General features: G+C 49.8%; 1 protein-coding gene across 3 annotated transcripts in view; it reads left to right on the forward strand.

Moving 5' to 3' along the window:
• Nucleotides 1-24640, forward strand: part of HDX (highly divergent homeobox) — a 115079-nt gene that overhangs the window by 71568 nt on the left and 18871 nt on the right. For all 3 annotated transcript variants that reach the window (XM_073598092.1, XM_073598093.1, XM_073598094.1), the window contains one exon: nt 2928-3123. In XM_073598092.1, the coding sequence (XP_073454193.1) occupies nt 2928-3123 (196 nt within the window). The remainder of the gene's footprint in view (nt 1-2927; nt 3124-24640) is intronic.

Below are 24640 nucleotides of genomic sequence, written 5' to 3' on the forward strand. Positions count from 1 at the left end.
CGCTACAGCAAATATATATATGAAGTGAAAAAAAGGGGAGCAGCCAACACTCAAACATACAAGGTTTAAGGTGAATAATAAAGTGACAGTCTGGCACTAACTAAAACTGTGTAAATGTGTACCCTAAATATGGTACAGCTGTGGCGAAATATTGTGCAAGTGTACCACAACAAAAACAGAACCAAAGAAAATGCGAAACATTGGGCTAAACAATAGATTGGGTCTGTGCAGCATACAGAGTCCATAATATTGTGACGAGGTAAATTGCTTCCGTGAGGGTGTCTTCGGTCACATGGGGATGGTAAGTTGCTTGTCTGCAGTTAATTTTCAGTAAACAAATACTGGAGACCAAATGTGGTGGACCCTAAATGTCATATGACAAAAGGGTCATACAGGCTCAAGATCCTATGAAGTATGGAACAGGTGCAGAGGTCAGACGGGTCCTGGTATGGTGTCCCCAACTCTCGGTCCTGGTATGGTGTCCCCAACTCTCGGTCCTGGTATGGTGTTCCCAACTCTCGGTCCTGGTATGGTGTCCCCAACTCTCAGTCTGTGGACTTCAAAGGCATTCTGCGGTCAGGACGAAGGTCTCTGAACTCACCTCTTCAAAGGCTCCAAGGAACAAACACATGGAGAAAAGGAAAGGGAGGAAGCTTTTTCCCCAGTTGAAGACCTCCTAGTGTTGAAACCCATCGGGCCAGCATTCTCTGTACCCCACATTGCTTTTATCCTTTTATTTTGCTTGTGATCACTTTTATTGTACTGCCATTTGATACTTGATTTGTTATCAATAAATCACCCGGTTTGACCTGCACCATTTGGAGTCCTTCCTCCCTTTCCTTTTCTCCATGTGTTCCTTCCTTGGAGCCTTTGAAGAGGTGAGTTTGAAGACCTTTGTCCTGACCGCAGAGTGCCTTTGAAGTCCACAGACCGAGAGTTGGGAACACCATATCAGGACCAAGAGTTGGGGACACCATACCAGGACCAAGAGTTGGGGACACCATACCAGGACCGAGAGTTGGGAACGCCATACCAGGACCAAGAGTTGGAGACACCGTACCAGGACCCGTCTGACCTCTGCACCTGTTCCATACTTCATAGGATCTTGAGCCTGTATGACCCTTTTGTCATATGACATTTAGGGTCCACCACATTTGGTAAGAGTACCCATTTATTCTCCATTGTTTGTTTACTGAAAAGTAACTGCAGACAAGCAACTTACCATCCCCATGTGACCGAAGACACCCTCACGGAAGCAATTTACCTCGTCACAATATTGTGGACTCTGTATGCTGCACAGACCCAATCTATTGTTTAGCCCAATGTTTTGCATTTTCTTTGGTTCTGTTTTTGTTGTGGTACACTTGCACAATATTTCGCCACAGCTGTACCATATTTAGGGTACACATTTACACAGTTTTAGTTAGCGCCAGACTGTCACTTTATAAATCACCCCCACCGTCCGGAACAATCAGCCCCACCGTCCGGGACAATCACCCCCACCGTCCTGGAGAACCACCCCCATCGTCCTTGAGAACCACCCCACCATCCTGGAGAATCACCCCCACCGTCATGGAGAATCAGCCCCACCATCCGGGAGAACCAGCCCCACCGTCCGGAAGAATCAGCCCCACGTCGGGGAGAATCACCCCCACCTTCCAGGAGAATCACCCCCACTGTCGGGGACAATCACCCCCACCGTTCCATGAGAATCACCCCCACCGTCCGGGAGAATCACCCCCACCGTTCGGGAGAATCACCCCCACCGTCCGGGACAATCACCCCCACCGTCCGGGACAATCACCCCCACCTTCTGGGAGAATCACCCCCACTGTCTGGGACAATCACCCCCACCGTCCGGGACAATCACCCCCACCTTCTGGGAGAATCACCCCCACTGTCTGGGACAATCACCCCCACCGTCCGGGAGAATCACCCCCACTGTCCGGGACAATCACCCCCACCGTCCGGGAGAATCACCCCCACTGTCCGGGACAATCACCCCCACCATCCGGAAGAATCACCCCCACCGTCATGGAACCCCTCCGTCCTGGATAATCACCCCCCGCACACGGGGAGGAGAGACTGAGGAAATGCTTCCTCCTCCTTCTACAAAGTTACAATGTACAGTCCGATCACTGGGGGAGGGGAGACTGAGGAAATTCTTCCTCCTCCTTCTACAAAATTTTAAGGGTTTTGTTTCTCCCACCATTATCTGTAAATTCTAGAGCCCAGAGAGTGTTAAACACCTGAGAGGACAGATGCATCTGAGATGCCACCAATAATCATTCCACAGTCCTTTAGATCAGATTCTTCCCCATTCTAATGTTTGGTTGAATGCCAACTGGATCTTTTGACCATCTCTGCATGCTTTACGTGCTGATCCAAAGAAGCCACATGATTGGCTTTCCAGTCCAGCTAGAAGTAATGTTCCTGTCCCCAGAGGTGAGGTAGGTGTCTCTCCATGTCCTCACTCAACTAGGACAACTTCCCGGAGGTAAAGGAGGCAAACGTCAGAAAAAGGGGTCATTGGGTCATGTCTACGCAGTACTAGGAGCTCACGAGGGTAAGTGTCTGTAAGGCTCCACCCTACACATCTCCGCTCTCCAGTTCAGCTAGAATGTTCTTGTCCCCTGACCTGAGGTAGGTGGCTCTCCACCATATCCTCTCTCCACTAGGACAACTTCCTGGAGGTAAATGATGTTATTTGCACTAAGGGGGTCATTAATATAGATGGACTCTCCATATTGGTTTGGTCATTATAGGTCATTAAGAGGTCCGCCAGCTTGGCCTAGCCATTCTTCACCATTTCTTCACTGAGAGATCCAAGAACTCAGGCCACTAGATCCACCTGTAACTGGAATATTATATTTGGTGTTGTCCCAAGAATAGTTTACTGTTGAATTACAGCACTTCTCTTATTGCAGACATGGATCGGGAACCGGCGGAGAAAGTATCGGCTAATGGGGATTGAAGTCCCACCTCCGCGGGGAGGGCCGGCCACCTTCCCTGAACGCTCAACCTCCTCTCTGACACCTACAGAAGACCCCATAGCTGGAGTGGTGGAAGAGAACGATCGGCACGATGAGGTCTCTATTTGTCTCTCTGAGGAAAGTTCACAAGGTATGAGGAGCAAATACCCAACTCGTGTCTGTGAGACACACACCTGCCAGGGAAACGGCACTTCCTCAGGTTCCACGTTACGTTGTGTGACTGCACAGCCAGATGTGGACTGACATAGAAATGTGCCAGGCCTGAGCTTGTCAACTAAATTATAACATGGCTGCAGTCTCTTGTAACATGGCAGGAGTGTCTCACTTTCTTGAGGGTAGCCGTAGTGCCCAGCTGTCTCCTGTAACTTGGCAGCAGTCTGTTGGTTAGATGTCAGCAGTCTCTCGCAGTCCTTTGTTACATGGCCATAGGAATTTCTGACACACAAAGTTTGAGAGCAGGCTATAAAATTTTCCGACAACAAAATCCGTTGTCGGAAATTCCGATCGTGTGTACACAAATCCGACGCAGAAAGTGCCACGCATGCTTAGAATAAATTAAGAAACCAAAGTTATTGGCCACTGCCCCGTTTATAGTCCCGACGTACGTGTTTTACGTCACCTCGTTCAGAACGATCGGATTTTCCAACAACTTTGTGTGACCGTGTGTGTGCAAGACAAGTTCGAGCCAACATCCGTCTGAAAAAATCCTAGGATTTTGTTGTCGGAATGTCCGATCAATGTCCGACCGTGTGTATGGGGCATTACATTGCAGCAGTCTCCCTCTTCCTCCTTCTGTCCCTTCTTCTCTCTCTCTCTCATTTTTTTCATTTCTCTTTCTCTCTTTTTCTTCTTCTCTCTCTCTCTTTCTTTTTATCGCCCTTTCTCCCCCCCCTTCTCTCTCTATAATTCTCCTTCTTCTCTCTCTTTCTCTTTTTTTCTTACTTTCTCCCTTTTTCTAGCTCTCTCTTTCTTTTTCTCTCCCTTTCTTCCTCTCCCTTTTCCTCTTTCTCCTTCTGTCCTTCCTTCTCTCTCTCATTTTTTAATTTCTCTTTCTTTCTTTTTCTCTCTCTTACTTGCTCATTTTTTTCCATTTTTCTTTTTTCCTTCACTCCCTTTCTTTCTCTCTCTTTTCCTCTTTCTCTTTCTCTGTCTCCCTCTCTCTCTCCCCCTCCCTTCCTCCCTCTCTCTCTCCCTCCCTCTCTCTCTCCCTCCCTCTCTCTCTCTCTCTCTCCCTCCCTCTCTCTCTCTCTCTCTCCCTCCCTCTCTCTCTCCCTCGCTCTCTCTCCCCTCCCTCTCTCTCTCCCTCGCTCTCTCTCCCCTCCCTCTCTCTCCCTCCCTCTTTTGCTCTCTCCCCTCCCTCTCTCTCTCTCCCCCCCCCTCTCTCTCTCTCTCCCCTCCCTCTCTCTCTCTCTCCCCCCCTCTCTCTCTCTCTCCCCCTCCCTCCCTCTCTTGCTCTCTCTCTCCCCTCCCTCTCCCCCCCCTCTCTCGCTCTCCGCTCTCTCCCCCCTCTCTCTCCCTCCCTCTTTTGCTCTCTCCCCTCCCTCTCTCTCTCTCCCCCCCCCTCTCTCTCTCTCTCCCCTCCCTCTCTCTCTCTCTCCCCCCCCTCTCTCTCTCTCCCCCTCCCTCCCTCTCTTGCTCTCTCTCTCCCCTCCCTCTCTCCCCCCCTCTCTCGCTCTCCGCTCTCTCCCCCCCTCTCTCTCCCTCCCTCTTTTGCTCTCTCCCCTCCCTCTCTCTCTCTCTCTCCCCCTCCCTCCCTCTCTTGCTCTCTCTCTCCCCTCCCTCTCTCCCCCCCTCTCTCGCTCTCCCTCCCCCCCCTCTCTCTCTCTCCCCCTCCCTCTCTCTCTCTTTCTCCTTGCTCTTTCTTTTTCTCTCTCTTACTCTCTCATTTTCTTTCCATTTCTCTTTTTTCCTTCTCACTCTTTCTTTTTCTCTCCCTTTCTTCCTCTCCCTTTTCCTCTCTCTCTCTCTTATTCTCTCTCTATTTCTCTCTCTCTCTTCTCCTTCCTCTCTCTCTCCTCTTCTGTTCCTTTTGATATTCCTCCCCCAGGTTCTTCTCTCTCTCTCTCTCCTCCTCGTCTCTCGGCTCGGTAATAATGATCTTGTTTCTCGCACATTTAAGGGTTATGTTTGTATTTTGGATTTGTCGGCTCTCAGAGCTGCGGATAAATTGTTTCTCAGTAATTGCAGTGAAAACATAATTATAAGCAGACAGTTCTCCTGAACTTCGGGCTCATGACATGAGTCCTCTTCATCCTCCAGACTGGAGAACGGGACGATGTGTGCCGAGATAAACTTCAATTTCATATAATATCCAAGATAGAGAAGAAATAACAACATTCTGTATTAGATGACCTCAGAGTGCCACCAATGTGGATTATCCTCCTCGCCATACATTACCGACGCCAGTCTCTGTACCAGAGGAGCTTACACTCTAATGTCCCCTCCCCCCCACAGTCACATCAGTCTCTATACAGAGGAGCTTACACTCTAATGTCCTCTCCCCCCACAGTCACATCAGTCTCTATACAGAGGAGCTTACACTCTAATGTCCCCTCCCCCCCACAGTCACATCAGTCTCTATACAGAGGAGCTTACACTCTAATGTCCCCTCCCCCACAGTCACATCAGTCTCTGTACAGAGGAGCTTACACTCTAATGTCCCCTCCCCCACAGTCACATCAGTCTCTATACAGAGGAGCTTACACTCTAATGTCCCCTCCCCCCCACAGTCACATCAGTCTCTGTACAGAGGAGCTTACACTCTAATGTCCCCTCCCCCCACAGTCACATCAGTCTCTATACAGAGGAGCTTACACTCTAATGTCCCCTCCCCCACAGTCACATCAGTCTCTATACAGAGGAGCTTACACTCTAATGTCCCCTCCCCCACAGTCACATCAGTCTCTATACAGAGGAGCTTACACTCTAATGTCCCCTCCCCCCACAGTCACATCAGTCTCTATACAGAGGAGCTTACACTCTAATGTCCCCTCCCCCACAGTCACATCAGTCTCTATACAGAGGAGCTTACACTCTAATGTCCCCTCCCCCCACAGTCACATCAGTCTCTATACAGAGGAGCTTACACTCTAATGTCCCCTCCCCCACAGTCACATCAGTCTCTGTACAGAGGAGCTTACACTCTAATGTCCCCTCCCCCCACAGTCACATCAGTCTCTATACAGAGGAGCTTACACTCTAATGTCCCCTCCCCCCACAGTCACATCAGTCTCTATACAGAGGAGCTTACACTCTAATGTCCCCTCCCCCCACAGTCACATAAGTCTCTATACAGAGGAGCTTACACTCTAATGTCCCCTCCCCCACAGTCACATCAGTCTCTATATAGAGGAGCTTACACTCTAATGTCCCCTCCCCCACAGTCACATCAGTCTCTGTACTAGAGGAGCTTACACTCTAATGTCCCCTCCCCCCCACAGTCACATCAGTCTCTGTACAGAGGAGCTTACACTCTAATGTCCCCTCCCCCCACAGTCACATCAGTCTCTGTACAGAGGAGCTTACACTCTAATGTCCCCTCCCCCCACAGTCACATCAGTCTCTATACAGAGGAGCTTACACTCTAATGTCCCCTCCCCCCACAGTCACATCAGTCTCTATACAGAGGAGCTTACACTCTAATGTCCCCTCCCCCCACAGTCACATCAGTCTCTGTACAGAGGAGCTTACACTCTAATGTCCCCTCCCCCACAGTCACATCAGTCTCTATATAGAGGAGCTTACACTCTAATGTCCCCTCCCCCACAGTCACATCAGTCTCTGTACTAGAGGAGCTTACACTCTAATGTCCCCTCCCCCCACAGTCACATCAGTCTCTATACAGAGGAGCTTACACTCTAATGTCCCCTCCCCCCACAGTCACATCAGTCTCTGTACAGAGGAGCTTACACTCTAATGTCCCCTCCCCCCACAATCACATCAGTCTCTATACAGAGGAGCTTACACTCTAATGTCCCCTCCCCCCACAGTCACATCAGTCTCTATACAGAGGAGCTTACACTCTAATGTCCCCTCCCCCACAGTCACATCAGTCTCTATACAGAGGAGCTTACACTCTAATGTCCCCTCCCCCCACAGTCACATCAGTCTCTGTACAGAGGAGCTTACACTCTAATGTCCCCTCCCCCCACAGTCACATCAGTCTCCATACAGAGGAGCTTACACTCTAATGTCCCCTCCCCCCACAGTCACATCAGTCTCTGTACAGAGGAGCTTACACTCTAATGTCCCCTCCCCCCCACAGTCACATCAGTCTCTATACAGAGGAGCTTACACTCTAATGTCCCCTCCCCCACAGTCACATCAGTCTCTGTACAGAGGAGCTTACACTCTAATGTCCCCTCCCCCCACAGTCACATCAGTCTCTATATAGAGGAGCTTACACTCTAATGTCCCCTCCCCCCACAGTCACATAAGTCTCTATACAGAGGAGCTTACACTCTAATGTCCCCTCCCCCCACAGTCACATCAGTCTCTATACAGAGGAGCTTACACTCTAATGTCCCCTCCCCCCACAGTCACATCAGTCTCTGTACAGAGGAGCTTACACTCTAATGTCCCCTCCCCCACAGTCACATCAGTCTCTGTACAGAGGAGCTTACACTCTAATGTCCCCTCCCCCCACAGTCACATCAGTCTCTGTACAGAGGAGCTTACACTCTAATGTCCCCTCCCCCCACAGTCACATCAGTCTCTATACAGAGGAGCTTACACTCTAATGTCCCCTCCCCCACAGTCACATCAGTCTCTGTACAGAGGAGCTTACACTCTAATGTCCCCTCCCCCCACAGTCACATCAGTCTCTATACAGAGGAGCTTACACTCTAATGTCCCCTCCCCCACAGTCATATCAGTCTCTATATAGAGGAGCTTACACTCTAATGTCCCCTCCCCACACAGTCACATCAGTCTCTATACAGAGGAGCTTACACTCTAATGTCCTCTCCCCCACAGTCACATCAGTCTCTGTACAGAGGAGCTTACACTCTAATGTCCCCTCCCCCCACAGTCACATAAGTCTCTATACAGAGGAGCTTACACTCTAATGTCCCCTCCCCCCACAGTCACATCAGTCTCTATACAGAGGAGCTTACACTCTAATGTCCCCTCCCCCACAGTCACATCAGTCTCTATACAGAGGAGCTTACACTCTAATGTCCCCTCCCCCCACAGTCACATCAGTCTCTGTACAGAGGAGCTTACACTCTAATGTCCCCTCCCCCCACAGTCACATCAGTCTCTGTACAGAGGAGCTTACACTCTAATGTCCCCTCCCCCACACAGTCACATCAGTCTCTGTACAGAGGAGCTTACACTCTAATGTCCCCTCCCCCACAGTCACATCAGTCTCTGTACAGAGGAGCTTACACTCTAATGTCCCCTCCCCCCACAGTCACATCAGTCTCTGTACCAGAGGAGCTTACACTCTAATGTCCCCTCCCCCACAGTCACATCAGTCTCTGTACAGAGGAGCTTACACTCTAATGTCCCCTCCCCCCACAGTCACATCAGTCTCTGTACAGAGGAGCTTACACTCTAATGTCCCCTCCCCCCACAGTCACATCAGTCTCTGTACCAGAGGAGCTTAAACGCTAATGTCCCCTCCCCCCAGTCACATCAGTCTCTGTACAGAGGAGCTTACACTCTAATGTCCCCCTCCCCCACAGTCACATCAGTCTCTGTACAGAGGAGCTTACACTCTAATGTCCCCTCCCCCCACAGTCACATCAGTCTCTATACAGAGGAGCTTACACTCTAATGTCCCCTCCCCCCACAGTCACATCAGTCTCTGTACAGAGGAGCTTACACTCTAATGTCCCCTCCCCTCACAGTCACATCAGTCTCTATACAGAGGAGCTTACACTCTAATGTCCCCTCCCCCACAGTCACATCAGTCTCTGTACAGAGGAGCTTACACTCTAATGTCCCCTCCCCCACAGTCACATCAGTCTCTATACAGAGGAGCTTACACTCTAATGTCCCCTCCCCCCACAGTCACATCAGTCTCTATACAGAGGAGCTTACACTCTAATGTCCCCTCCCCCCACACATCAGTCTCTGTACAGAGGAGCTTACACTCTAATGTCCCCTCCCCCCACAGTCACATCAGTCTCTATACAGAGGAGCTTACACTCTAATGTCCCCTCCCCCCACACATCAGTCTCTGTACAGAGGAGCTTACACTCTAATGTCCCCTCCCCCCACAGTCACATCAGTCTCTATACAGAGGAGCTTACACTCTAATGTCCCCTCCCCCCACACATCAGTCTCTGTACAGAGGAGCTTACACTCTAATGTCCCCTCCCCCCACAGTCACATCAGTCTCTATACAGAGGAGCTTACACTCTAATGTCCCCTCCCCCACAGTCACATCAGTCTCTATACAGAGGAGCTTACACTCTAATGTCCCCTCCCCCACAGTCACATCAGTCTCTGTACAGAGGAGCTTACACTCTAATGTCCCCTCCCCCACAGTCACATCAGTCTCTATACAGAGGAGCTTACACTCTAATGTCCCCTCCCCCCACAGTCACATCAGTCTCTATACAGAGGAGCTTACACTCTAATGTCCCCTCCCCCCACAGTCACATCAGTCTCTATACAGAGGAGCTTACACTCTAATGTCCCCTCCCCCCACAGTCACATCAGTCTCTATACAGAGGAGCTTACACTCTAATGTCCCCTCCCCCCACAGTCACATCAGTCTCTATACAGAGGAGCTTACACTCTTATGTCCCCTCCCCCCACAGTCACATCAGACTCTGTACAGAGGAGCTTACACTCTAATGTCCCCTCCCCCCACAGTCACATCAGTCTCTATACAGAGGAGCTTACACTCTAATGTCCCCTCCCCCACAGTCACATCAGTCTCTGTACCAGAGGAGCTTACACTCTAATGTCCCCTCCCCCACAGTCACATCAGTCTCTATACAGAGGAGCTTACACTCTAATGTCCCCTCCCCCACAGTCACATCAGTCTCTGTACCACAGGAGCTTACACTCTAATGTCCCCTCCCCCACAGTCAAATCAGTCTCTGTACAGAGGAGCTTACACTCTAATGTCCCCTCCCCCCACAGTCAAATCAGTCTCTGTACAGAGGAGCTTACACTCTAATGTCCCCTCCCCCCACAGTCACATCAGTCTCTATACAGAGGAGCTTACACTCTAATGTCCCCTCCCCCCCACAGTCACATCAGTCTCTATACAGAGGAGCTTACACTCTAATGTCCCCTCCCCCCACAGTCACATCAGTCTCTATACAGAGGAGCTTACACTCTAATGTCCCCTCCCCCACAGTCACATCAGTCTCTATACAGAGGAGCTTACACTCTAATGTCCCCTCCCCCCACAGTCACATCAGTCTCTATACAGAGGAGCTTACACTCTAATGTCCCCTCCCCCACAGTCACATCAGTCTCTATACAGAGGAGCTTACACTCTAATGTCCCCTCCCCCACAGTCACATCAGTCTCTGTACAGAGGAGCTTACACTCTAATGTCCCCTCCCCCACAGTCACATCAGTCTCTATACAGAGGAGCTTACACTCTAATGTCCCCTCCCCCCACAGTCACATCAGTCTCTATACAGAGGAGCTTACACTCTAATGTCCCCTCCCCCACAGTCACATCAGTCTCTGTACCAGAGGAGCTTACACTCTAATGTCCCCTCCCCCACAGTCACATCAGTCTCTATACAGAGGAGCTTACACTCTAATGTCCCCTCCCCCACAGTCACATCAGTCTCTATACAGAGGAGCTTACACTCTAATGTCCCCTCCCCCCACAGTCACATCAGTCTCTATACAGAGGAGCTTACACTCTAATGTCCCCTCCCCCACAGTCACATCAGTCTCTGTACAGAGGAGCTTACACTCTAATGTCCCCTCCCCCCACAGTCACATCAGTCTCTGTACAGAGGAGCTTACACTCTAATGTCCCCTCCCCCCACAGTCACATCAGTCTCTATACAGAGGAGCTTACACTCTAATGTCCTCTCCCCCCACAGTCACATCAGTCTCTATACAGAGGAGCTTACACTCTAATGTCCCCTCCCCCCACAGTCACATCAGTCTCTATACAGAGGAGCTTACACTCTAATGTCCCCTCCCCCCACAGTCACATCAGTCTCTATACAGAGGAGCTTACACTCTAATTTCCCCTCCCCCCACAATCACATCAGTCTCTATACAGAGGAGCTTACACTCTAATGTCCCCTCCCCCACAGTCACACACTATTATTATTAATATACATTTATATAGCTCTGACATATACTGCAGCGCTGTACAGAGATCACTGAGCCAATCACATCAGTCTCTGTACCAGAGGAGCTTACACTCTAATGAGCCTGAATTCACTATATCTGATCTCCCACAGTATACAGAATATGGAAATGCAATTATTTTAGTAAATATAAACTTCTAAATACCTTTTCTCATCAGCAGTATATAGCAGTCTTGTGACTTCTATCAGTGTCTGGTTAAAGCTTGTGGGAGGAGTTTCCATTCTCCTCTGACTGTCCTATTAGAATGCATGACCCCTGACCCTCTGGACAGTGCTGATTGGCCCTGTGCTGATCACATGCACCCTTCCAAGAAAAAAAAACTCTCCAGCAATACACACCAAACTGAGCATGTGCGGATTTAATCCAAAGGCTCTGTACTGTTAGGAGATGGATTGGGGACAGTAAAAGAAGGGGAGGATCAGACAATACAGGATCAAACAACCTTTTTACACAATGCAGAGGATTAACCCCTTAGGTTTCACAGTGAGTATAACAAGCATGCTTTATATTGCATATACAGACTGATTTTACTGTTGTGAGTTTAGTAACACTTTAACTTTAAATCTGGGGGTGGGTGGTCCTTACTAACATTGGTGTGATGACACCCAGTGGACTGTGAATGAATAGCACCATGGTGACACCCTCTCATCGGGCTGGTCCTTGACCCCCTGCACTCACAGTTGGGGTGAGGTTGGGCACTCCCTGTCCTGTGGCCCCCTACATATTCAAGGGGCTTGTATACATGCGACTGTGGGGCAGGGAATTCCCAGTTTGGAGTCGATTGGCCCGGTACAGTGACAGCTTCCTAACGTGCTTACTTACAGGGGTTCAAACTGGGATCCGAACACCTCCGACTTCATCACCACTCACAGTTTGTCCTCAGTCTTTCCAGTTGATTGGCTCTGGGCAGCATTCAACCTGGAAGACTGAGGACATCTAGTGGTGAAGAAGAGGTACTGTGTGTGATGGTAGACTGAGGACATCTAGTGGTGAAGAAGAGGTCCTGTGTGTGATGGTAGACTGAGGACATCTAGTGGTGAAGAAGAGGTACTGTATGTGAGATGAAGAGGTACTGTATGTGATGGTAGACTGAGGACATCTAGTGGTGAAGAAGAGGTACTGTATGTGATGGTAGACTGAGGACATCTAGTGGTGAAGAAGAGGTACTGTATGTGAGATGAAGAGGTACTGTATGTGATGGTAGACTGAGGACATCTAGTGGTGAAGAAGAGGTACTGTATCTGATGGTAGACTGAGGACATCTAGGGGTGAAGAAGAGGTACTGTATCTGATGGTAGACTGAGGACATCTAGGGGTGAAGAAGAGGTACTGTATGTGATGGTAGACTGAGGACATCTAGTGGTGAAGAAGAGGTACTCTATCTGATGGTAGACTGAGGACATCTAGGGGTGAAGAAGAGGTACTGTGTGTGATGGTAGACTGAGGACATCTAGTGGTGAAGAAGAGGTACTGTATCTGATGGTAGACTGAGGACATCTAGGGGTGAAGAAGAGGTACTGTGTGTGATGGTAGACTGAGGACATCTAGTGGTGAAGAAGAAGTACTGTATGTGATGGTAGACTGAGGACATCTAGTGGTGAAGAAGAGGTACTGTATGTGATGGTAGACTGAGGACATCTAGTGGTGAAGAAGAGGTCCTGTGTGTGATGGTAGACTGAGGACATCTAGTGGTGAAGAAGAGGTCCTGTGTGTGATGGTAGACTGAGGACATCTAGTGGTGAAGAAGAGGTACTGTATGTGAGATGAAGAGGTACTGTATGTGATGGTAGACTGAGGACATCTAGTGGTGAAGAAGAGGTACTGTATCTGATGGTAGACTGAGGACATCTAGGGGTGAAGAAGAGGTACTGTATGTGATGGTAGACTGAGGACATCTAGTGGTGAAGAAGAGGTACTCTATCTGATGGTAGACTGAGGACATCTAGGGGTGAAGAAGAGGTACTGTATGTGATGGTAGACTGAGGACATCTAGTGGTGAAGAAGAGGTACTGTATCTGATGGTAGACTGAGGACATCTAGGGGTGAAGAAGAGGTACTGTGTGTGATGGTAGACTGAGGACATCTAGTGGTGAAGAAGAAGTACTGTATGTGATGGTAGACTGAGGACATCTAGTGGTGAAGAAGAGGTACTGTATGTGATGGTAGACTGAGGACATCTAGTGGTGAAGAAGAGGTCCTGTGTGTGATGGTAGACTGAGGACATCTAGTGGTGAAGAAGAGGTCCTGTGTATGATGGTAGACTGAGGACATCTAGTGGTGAAGAAGAGGTCCTGTATGTGATGGTAGACTGAGGACATCTAGTGGTGAAGAAGGGGTACTGTATGTGAGATGAAGAGGTACTGTATGTGATGGTAGACTAAGGACATCTAGTGGTGAAGAAGAGGTACTGTATGTGACAGTAGACTGAGGACATCTAGTGGTGAAGAAGAGGTACTGTATGTGATGGTAGACTGAGGACATCTAGTGGTGAAGATGAGGTACTGTATCTGATGGTAGACTGAGGACATCTAGGGGTGAAGAAGAGGTACTGTATGTGATGGTAGACTGAGGACATCTAGTGGTGAAGAAGAGGTACTGTATCTGATGGTAGACTGAGGACATCTAGGGGTGAAGATGAGGTACTGTATGTGATGGTAGACTGAGGACATCTAGTGGTGAAGAAGAGGTACTGTATGTGATGGTAGACTGAGGACATCTAGTGGTGAAGAAGAGGTACTGTATCTGATGGTAGACTGAGGACATCTAGGGGTGAAGAAGAGGTACTGTGTGTGATGGTAGACTGAGGACATCTAGTGGTGAAGAAGAAGTACTGTATGTGATGGTAGACTGAGGACATCTAGTGGTGAAGAAGAGGTACTGTATGTGATGGTAGACTGAGGACATCTAGTGGTGAAGAAGAGGTCCTGTGTGTGATGGTAGACTGAGGACATCTAGTGGTGAAGAAGAGGTCCTGTATGTGATGGTAGACTGAGGACATCTAGTGGTGAAGAAGGGGTACTGTATGTGAGATGAAGAGGTACTGTATGTGATGGTAGACTGAGGACATCTAGTGGTGAAGAAGAGGTACTGTATGTTACAGTAGACTGAGGACATCTAGTGGTGAAGAAGAGGTACTGTATGTGATGGTAGACTGAGGACATCTAGTGGTGAAGATGAGGTACTGTATCTGATGGTAGACTGAGGACATCTAGTGGTGAAGAAGAGGTACTGTATGTGATGGTAGACTGAGGACATCTAGTGGTACATAAGAGGTACTGTGTGTGATGGTAGACTGAGGACATCTAGTGGTGAAGAAGAAGTACTGTATGTGATGGTAGACTGAGGACATCTAGTGGTGAAGAAGAGGTACTGTATGTGATGGTAGACTGAGGACATCTAGTGGTGCAGAAGAGGTACTGTATCTGATGGTAGACTGAGGACATCTAGTGGTGAAGAAGAGGTATGTATGTCATGGTAGACTGCGGACATCTAGTGGTGAAGAAGAGATACTGTATGTGATGGTAGACTGAGGACATCTAGTGGTGCATAAGAGGTACTGTGTGTGATGGTAGACTGAGGACATCTAGTGGTGAAGAAGAAGTACTGTATGTGATGGTAGACTGAGGACATCTAGTGGTGAAGAAGAGGTATGTATGTCATGGTAGACTGCGGACATCTAGTGGTGAAGAAGAGGTACTGTATGTGATGGTAAACTGAGGACATCTAGTGGTGAAGATGAGGTACTGTATGTGATGGTAGACTGAGGACATCTAGTGGTGAAGAAGAGGTACTGTATGTGATGGTAGACTGAGGACATCTAGTGGTGAAGAAGAGGTACTGTATGTGATGGTAGACTGAGGACATCTAGTGGTGAAGAAGAGGTACTGTATGTGATGGTAGACTGAGGACATCTAGTGGTGAAGAAGAAGTACTGTATGTGATGGTAGACTGAGGACATCTAGTGGTGAAAAAGAGGTACTGTATGTGATGTTAGACTGAGGACATCTAGTGGTGCAGAAGAGGTACTGTGTGTGATGGTAGACTGAGGACATCTAGTGGTGAAGAAGAGGTACTGTATGTGAGATGAAGAGGTACTGTATGTGATGGTAGACTGAGGACATCTAGTGGTGAAGATGAGGTACTGTATGCGATGGTAGACTGAGGACATCTAGTGGTGAAGAGGCGGTACTGTATGTGATGGTAGACTGAGGACATCTAGTGGTGAAGAAGAGGTACTGTATGTGATGATAGACTGAGGACATCTAGTGGTGAAGAAGAGGTACTGTATGTGATGGTAGACTGAGGATATCTAGTGGTGAAGAAGAGGTACTGTGTGTGATGGTAGACTGAGGACATCTAATGGTGAAGAAGAGGTACTGTGTGTGATGGTAGACTGAGGATATCTAGTGGTGAAGAAGAGGTACTGTGTGTGATGGTAGACTGAGGACATCTAGTGGTGAAGAAGAGGTACTGTATGTGATGGTAGACTGAGGACATCTAATGGTGAAGAAGAGGTACTGTATGTGATGGTAGACTGAGGACATCTAGTGGTGAAGAAGAGGTACTGTATGTGATGATAGACTGAGGACATCTAGTGGTAAAGAAGAGGTACTGTACGTTATGGTAGACTTAGGACATCTAGTGGTGAAGAAGAGGTACTGTATGTGATGGTAGACTGAGGACATCTAGTGGTGAAGAAGAGGTACTGTGTGTGATGGTAGACTGAGGACATCTAGTGGTGAAGAAGAGGTACTGTGTGTGATGGTAGACTGAGGACATCTAGTGGTGAAGAAGAGGTACTGTATGCGATGGTAGACTGAGGACATCTAGTGGTGAAGAAGAGGTACTGTATGTGATGGTAGACTGAGGACATCTAGTGGTGAAGAAGAGGTACTGTATGCGATGGTAGACTGAGGACATCTAGTGGTGAAGAAGAGGTACTGTGTGTGATGGTAGACTGAGGACATCTAGTGGTGAAGAAGAGGTACTGTGTGTGATGGTAGACTGAGGACATCTAGTGGTGAAGAAGAGGTACTGTGTGTGATGGTAGACTGAGGACATCTAGTGGTGAAGAAGAGGTACTGTATGCGATGGTAGACTGAGGACATCTAGTGGTGAAGAAGAGGTACTGTATGTGATGGTAGACTGAGGACATCTAATGGTGAAGAAGAGGTACTGTATGTGATGGTAGACTGAGGACATCTAGTGGTGAAGAAAAGGTACTGTATGTGATGGTAGACTGAAGACATCTAGTGGTGAAGAATAGGTACTGTATGTGATGGTAGACTGAGGACATCTAGTGGTGAAGAAGAGGTACTGTATGTGATGGTAGACTGAGGACATCTGGTGGTGAAGAAGAGGTACTGTATGTGATGGTAGACTGCGGACATCTAGTGGTGAAGAAGAGGTACTGTATGTGATGGTAGACTGAGGACATCTAATGGTGAAGAATAGGTACTGTATGTGATGGTAGACTGAGGACATCTAGTGGTGAAGAATAGGTACTGTACGTGATGGTAGACTGAGGACATCTAGTGGTGAAGAAGAGGTACTGTGTGTGATGGTAGACTGAGGACATCTAGTGGTGAAGAATAGGTACTGTACGTGATGGTAGACTGAGGACATCTAGTGGTGAAGAAGAGGTACTGTACAAAATGAGTACGGATTGGGTTTTGTAGCCTGTGCCGGGGGAACTGTTACAAAATGAAAGATTTAGTCGAGAGTTTGACTTGGTAATGTGTGTGTGTGGGAAGAATGTGGAGACGCAACGCTGTGTACCTGCAAGGGTGGGGCGTGCAACACGGAAATAGCACCCCGTTACTCTACAACCAAAGGGAGACGTAATCACTATAGGGAGCCCCACCATCGGCACATACATGTCTGCTCCCCAGTGAGGGCGGCGAATGGTCTGTGCAGGAGAAGAAAAGGAATTCAGAATGTGTTTCCTCCGGCAGCCGGATCCTGTCTTCACCTTTTATTAAAGTCGAAGTTTTACCTGCATATATTTTTCCCTCCCCCATCAATATATTAATGACATTTTTATATAAAACCTTCCCGTTTTCATTACATACCTTATTTTAGTTACAGTGATGTCATCACTGGGTCTCTGTGCTTCTCTATGCAATGCAGGCATATGATGGCTGATGGGAGGGGCCAGCAGGGGGCTGTACATAGCTTCCTGAAAACATCACAGCCTCCTCTCAAGAGCCCTCAGTCCTGATGCAAGCAGTGGGAGGAGTTATGCAAATCTCAAAATGCCATGATGGGTTGGTGTCAGTCTAGGCAGGCTGTGTTTGCGTGTAAACCTCCCACGTGTGATGCTGAACCCCCATGATTGAAAAAAAACTGTAATCCAGTGAATTAAAAAGGGGCTGAAATCCAGTAAATGAGTTAAAGGGTGCGGGGCCAGGGACAGTCAGGCTGGGGGAGGAAAGGGCTAGATAATGCTGGACGTCCTCCAGCCAGGAGATGAGGGCCCCGGGAACTGTCCCCAGTCGATAGAAGAAGCTGTGCGGGGGGGATGGGCTCTCCGTCATCCTGCAGACACGGCACATAGAGGAACGACAAGGCCCCGGCATGAATGGGCAGCTGGCATAGCGGTGTGCCGATCGGCAGCTGTGATAATGAATTCATCTTTAGAAATGTAGTGAGGTGCGGCGCAGTGCCAGCGGTTGGCGCAGTGCAGAGAATGTGCCGGTAGAAGAGGAGATGTTCTCCTGGCACGGTGCGGCGCTGTAGCTGCGCCATGACAATCGCTGAGGGAGAGGGAGCAGGCTGGAGGATCAATTAGTCGGCCATAATTAAAAACTCTGCGACTCCCCCCCCCCCCCCTCCCCGCGTTCCTAAATACGAAGATGATTTGTAAGTCAGATTCTGGCGGCTCCGGCTCTGCCGATGCCAAATTTCCACTAATGAGGCGTCCAATGGGATGAGAGGTGCCGGTGGTGCGCCGGGGGAAGGGAATACGGTGCGAATTACAAAACATATTAAATACGATGCGTTATCAGTTCCCGCCCACTGATTATATTATCTGACGCGCCATACCGATCCTTATATTTCCACCATACCGATCCTATCACCATACCGATCCTTATATTACCATACCGATCCTTATATTACCACCATACCGATCCTTATCCTATCACCATACCGATCCTTATATTACCACCATATCAATCCTATCACAATACCGATCCTATCACCATACCTATCCTTATCCCATCACCATACCGATCCTTATATTACCACCATACCGATCCTTATCCCATCACCATACCAATCCTTATATTACCATATCACCATACCGATCCTTATCCTATCACCATACCGATCCTTATCCCATCACCATACCGATCCTTATATTACCATATCACCATACCGATCCTTATCCTATCACCATACCAATCCTTATATTACCACTATACCGATCCTTATATTACCACTATACCGATCCTATCACCATACCGATCCTTATATTATATCACCTTGCGGATCCTTGTATTATCTTATCACCATACTGATACAGTGACACTTGCTGGCTGTTATCGCTGACCCTGACACTAAATGGGGGTTATTTCAAGCCTAGACACTTGCTGGGGGTTATTGCTGGCCCCGACACTTGCTGGGGGTTACTGCTGGCCCTGGCACTTGCTGGGGGTTATTGCTGGCCCCGACACTTGCTGGGGGTTATTGCTGGCCCTAACACTTGCTGGGGGTTATTTCAAGCCTTGACACTTGCTAGGGGTTATTGCTGACCCAGACACTTGCCAGGGGTTATTGCTGGCCCTGACACTTGATGGGGGTTATTGCTGCCCCAGACACTTGCTGGGTGTTATTGCTGGCCCTTGCACTTGCTGGGGGTTATTGCTGACCCAGACACTTGCCGGGTGTTATTGCTGGCCCTGACACTTGCTGGGGGTTATTGCTGACCCAGACACTTGCCGGGTGTTATTGCTGGCCCTGACACTTGCTGGGGGTTATTGCTGGCCCTGACACTTGCTGGAGGTTATTTCTAGCCCTGACACTTGCTGGGGGTTATTGCTGGCCCTGACACTTGCTGGGGGTTATTTTCTAGCCCTGACACTTGCTGGAGGTTATTTCTAACCCTGACACTTGCTGGGTGTTATTGCTGGCCCTTGCACTTGCTGGGGGTTATTGCTGGCCCTGACACTTGCTGGGGGTTATTTCTAGCCCTGACATTTATGGAGTATTTACATTGATGGCCCTGACATCAGCAGTGGGGCTATTTTTACTCCTACATTCTCTTCAGTCTACCCCTAAGGCCTATTTTGTCTAAGCAAAGGGAGAAAGTCCACAAGCATCAACTAGGTGGCGCACTAAGCACAATGCGTTTTCTTTCTAATTCCTCCAGGAGGGCGGCTCACATAACTCCCCAATCCACATTGGCAGCTCTGGTTATTTTTACATCCATTGACACCAATTCCAGAACTGATATCTACACCTACTGACCAGCAATGTAAGGGACACGGCTACATCCTTCTGACCCCTGCACTCTATATACTCAATATGCTTATACGGGGCCCCACACTGTGAACGGTTTTATATAACTTTTATGTCTTTCATTTTCTCATAATTTTATCTCTGCTTTTATTATAACAGGGGGTTCAGGGGCGGGGACTCAGCTCCCCCACTTATACTCACAGCACCCCCCAAAAAACATATCTGGACCCACCCCTGGTTAGCGATGGTGGTTGTGGGGGTCTGAATCCTATCATAGGAGGAAGTAAAATCCTCACTCGCCCTCCAGTGAATGCGCACTTTGAAAACGCTTTATTATTATACAATTGACTCCAAACCGCGTCGCTTTCCCCGCTAACAACCGCTTCACCTTCGTTTCCTGGATCTTGAGAGCCTCTTCAAACACAATCAACGGCTACATTCCAGGATCCGCACTCTCCCGGCGCTTTCATCTGCCGAGCCGGACGTTGCGCTTGGTTAGCGGCGTGGACTGCTTTGATGAAACCGCCACGTATAATTTATCTCCCGCCGGTCAGCGGGAGGCTTAGTAAAGCATTTGGTCTCTTTGCCGCAGGACGCACCTCGGAAAAAGCGAGATAATTGCGAGTATAAAGCCGCCCCCTCGGGAATTGTAATTGCTTGAAGTCGTTTCTGCATTGAGCAATGCGGGACGGATAATAGCGCCCCCCCCCCCCCCCGGGATTTATTTATTCCGAGTGTTTGAATAACCGCTTACTTAAATAGGTGAAGTCGCCGGCCAAAATAGCCTTTAGCCAATCGGTGAAAAGCCTGAGGACGCGCGCCAGACTACCAAAAGTATTGGGACGCCTGCCTTTACACACACAACTTTAATGGCATCCCAGTCTTAGTCCGTAGGGTTCAATATAGAGTTGGCCCACCCTTTGCAGCTATAACAGCTTCAACTCTTCTGGGAAGGCCGTCCACAAGGTTTAGGAGGGTGTCTATGGGAATGTTTGACCATTCTTCTAGAAGAGCATTTGTGAGGTCAGGCACTGATGTTGGACGAGAAGGCCCGGCTCGCAGTCTCTGCTCTTATTCATCCCAAAGGTGTTCTATCGGTTGAGGTCAGGCCAGTCAAGTTCCTCCACCCCAAACTCGCTCATCCATGTCTTCGTGGACCTTAGTCAAGTTCCTCCACCCCAAACTCACTCATTCATGTCTTCATGGACCTTAGTCAAGTTCCTCCACCCCAAACTCACTCATTTATGTCTTCATGGACCTTGCTTTGTGTAACCCCAGCAAGTGTCCCTCGTCATAGTCCTTAGTCAAGGTCCTCTATACCCAAACTCACTCATTTATGTATTCTTGGATCTTTGTCAAGTTCCTCCACCCCCAAACTCACTCATTTATGTCTTCCTGGACCTTTGTCAAGTTCCTCCACCCCAAACTCACTCATTTATGTCTTCATAGACCTTGCTTTGTGTAACCCCAGCAAGTGTCAGGGCCAGCAACAACTCCCAGCAAGTGTCTAGGCTTGAAATAACCCCCAGCAAGTGTCCCTCACCCATGTCTTCATGGACCTTAGTCAAGTTCCTCCACACCAAACTCCCTCATCCATGTCTGCATGGTCCTTAGTCAAATTCCTCCACCCCAAACTCACTTATTCATGCCTTCATGGACCTTTGTCAAGTTTCTCCACCCCAAACTCACTCATTTATGTCTTCATGGACCTTGCTTTGTGTACCCCCAGCAAGTTACAGGGCCAGCAATAACTCCCAGCAAGTGTCTAGGCTTGAAATAACCCCCAACAACTGCCCCTCACCCATGTCTTCATGGACCTTAGTCAAGTTCCTCCACCCCAAACTCACTCATTCATGTCTTCATGGACCTTAGTCAAGTTCCTCCACCCCAAACTCACTCATTTATGTTTTCATGGACCTTGCTTTGTGTACCCCCAGCAAGTGTCAGGGCCAGCAATAACTCCCAGCAAGTGTCTAGGCTTGAAATAACCCCCAGCAAGTGTCCCTCATCCATGTCTGCATAGTCCTTAGTCAAGGTCCTCTATTCCCAAACTCACTCATTTATGTATTCTTGGATCTTTGTCAAGTTCCTCCACCCCCAAACTCACTCATTTATGTCTTCCTGGACCTTTGTCAAGTTCCTCCACCCCAAACTCACTCATTTATGTCTTCATGGACCTTGCTTTGTGTACCCCCAGCAAGTTACAGGGCCAGCAATAACTCCCAGCAAGTGTCTAGGCTTGAAATAACCCCCAACAACTGCCCCTCACCCATGTCTTCATGGACCTTAGTCAAGTTCCTCCACACCAAACTCCCTCATCCATGTCTGCATGGTCCTTAGTCAAGTTCCTCCACCCCAAGCTCACTCCATCATGTCTTCATGGACCTTTGTCAAGTTCCTCCACCCCAAACTCACTCATTCATGTCTTCATGGACCTTTGTCAAGTTCCTCCACCCCAAACTCACTCATTCATGTCTTTATGGACCTTGCTTTGTGTACTGGTGTGCAGTCATGTTGGAACAGGAAGGGGCCATCCCCAAACTGTTCCCACAAAGTTGGGAGAATGAAATTGTCCAAAATGTCTTGGTATGCTGACGCCTTAAGAGTTCCCTTCACTGGAACTAGGGGGCCAAGCCCAACCCCTGAAACACAACCCCCACACCACAATCCCCCTCCACCAAATGATTTGGACCAGTGCACAAAGCAAGGTCCATAAAGACATAGATGAGCTAGTTTGGAGTGGAGGAAATTGACTGGCCTGCACAGAGTCCTGACCTTAACCCGATAGAACACCTTTGGGGTGAATTGGAGCGGAGACTGCGAGCAGGCCTTCTCGTCCAACATCTGGGCCTGACAACACAAATGCACTTCTGGAAGAATGGTCAAACATTCCCATAGACACCCTCCTAAACCTTGTGGATAGTCTTCCCAGAAGAGTTGAAGCTGTTATAGCTGCAAAGGGCGGAGCCAACTCAATATTGAACCCTACGGACTAAGACTGGGATGCCATTAAAGTTCATGTGCGTGTAAAGGCAGGCGTCCCAATACTTTTGATAATATAGTGTATTGAGATTTGATTTGCTTGGCTGTCTGGGGGGAGAAGCTGATCCCCCAAAACTGTCAGTTATTGAGAAATGGCGGCAAACCGGTGAAAAGTCATCGCTACATTGTATCAGTATGAAGTTCATATGTGTCAGTTCACTTTAAAGTGGTAATAAACCCAAAAACAAACATTTATTATATTGCAGGGGGGCTGGAGAGAGCACAAGAGGGCTGGAGAGAGCACATGGGGGGTTGGAGAGAGGACAGGGGGGCTGGAGAGAGGACGGGGGGCTGGAGAGAGCACAGGGGGGCTGGAGAGAGGACAGGAGGGCAGGAGAGAGCACAGGGGGGGCTAGAGAGAGCACAGTGGGGCTGGAGAGAGCACAAGGGGCTAGAGAGAGCACAGGGGGGCTGGAGAGAGCACAGGGAGGCTAGAGAGAGCACAAGGGGGCTGGGGAGAGCACAGGGGGGCTAGAGAGAGCACAAGGGGGCTGGGGAGAGCACAGGGGGGCTGGAGAGAGCACATGGGGGGTTGGAGAGAGCACATGGGGGGTTGGAGAGAGGACAGGGGGGCTGGAGAGAGGACGGGGGGCTGGAGAGAGGACAGGGGGGCTGGAGAGAGGACAGGAGGGCAGGAGAGAGCACAGGAGAGCTGGAGAGAGCACAGGAGAGCTGGAGAGAGCACAGGGGAGCTGGGGAGAGCACAGGGGGGGCTAGAGAGAGCACAGTGGGGCTGGAGAGAGCACAAGGGGCTAGAGAGAGCACAGGGGGGCTGGAGAGAGCACAGGGGGGGCTGGAGAGAGCACAGGGGGGCTAGAGAGAGCACAAGGGGGCTGGGGAGAGCACAGGGGGGCTGGAGAGTGTACAGGGGGCTGCAGAGAGGACAGGGGGGTTTGAGAGAGCACAGGGGGCTAGAGAGAGCACAGGGGGGCTGGAGAGAGCACAGGGGGGCTGGGGAGAGCACAGGGGGACTGGAGAGAGCACATGGGAGGTGGAGAGAGCACAGGGGGGCTTGGGAGAGGACAGGGGGCTGGAGAGAGGACAGGAGGGCAGGAGAGAGTACAGTGGGACTGGAGAGAGCACAGGGGGGCTGGCGGGAGCACAGGGGGGCTGGCGAGAGCACAGGGGCGCTGGAGAGTGTACAGGGGCTGGAGAGAGCACAGGGGGGCTGGAGAGAGCACAGGGGGGCTGGAGAGAGCACAGGGGGGGGCTGGAGAGAGCACATGGGAGCTGGAGAGAGCACAGGGGGGGCTTGGGAGAGTACGGGGGGCTGGAGAGAGGACAGTGGGGCTGGAGAGAATACAGTGGGGCTGGAGAGAGCACAGTGGGGCTAGAGAGAGCACAGGGGGGCTGGAGAGAGCACAGGGGGGCTGGAGAGCGTACAGGGGGCTGCAGAGAGGACAGGGGGGCTGGAGACAGCACAGGGGGGCTGGAGACAGCACAGGGGGGCTAGAGAGAGCACAGGGGGGCTAGAGAGAGCACAGGGGGCTGGAGAGAGCACAGGGGGCTGGAGAGAGCACAGGGGGGCTGGGGAGAGCACAGGGGGGCTTAGGAGAGCACAGGGGACAGGAGAGAGCACAGGGGGGGCGTGGGAGAGGACAGGGGGGCTGAAGAGAGGACAGGAGGGCAGGAGAGAGGACAGGAGGGCAGGAGAGAGTACAGTGGGACTGGAGAGAGCACATGGGAGGTGGAGAGAGCACAGGGGGGCTTGGGAGAGGACAGGGGGCTGGAGAGAGGACAGGAGGGCAGAAGAGAGTACAGTGGGACTGGAGAGAGCACAGGGGGGCTGGCGGGAGCACAGGGGGGCTGGCGAGAGCACAGGGGCGCTGGAGAGTGTACAG

Source organism: Aquarana catesbeiana, linkage group LG09, assembly GCF_042186555.1.
Source record: "Aquarana catesbeiana isolate 2022-GZ linkage group LG09, ASM4218655v1, whole genome shotgun sequence".
In the NCBI taxonomy this organism is placed as follows: Eukaryota; Metazoa; Chordata; class Amphibia; order Anura; family Ranidae; genus Aquarana; species Aquarana catesbeiana.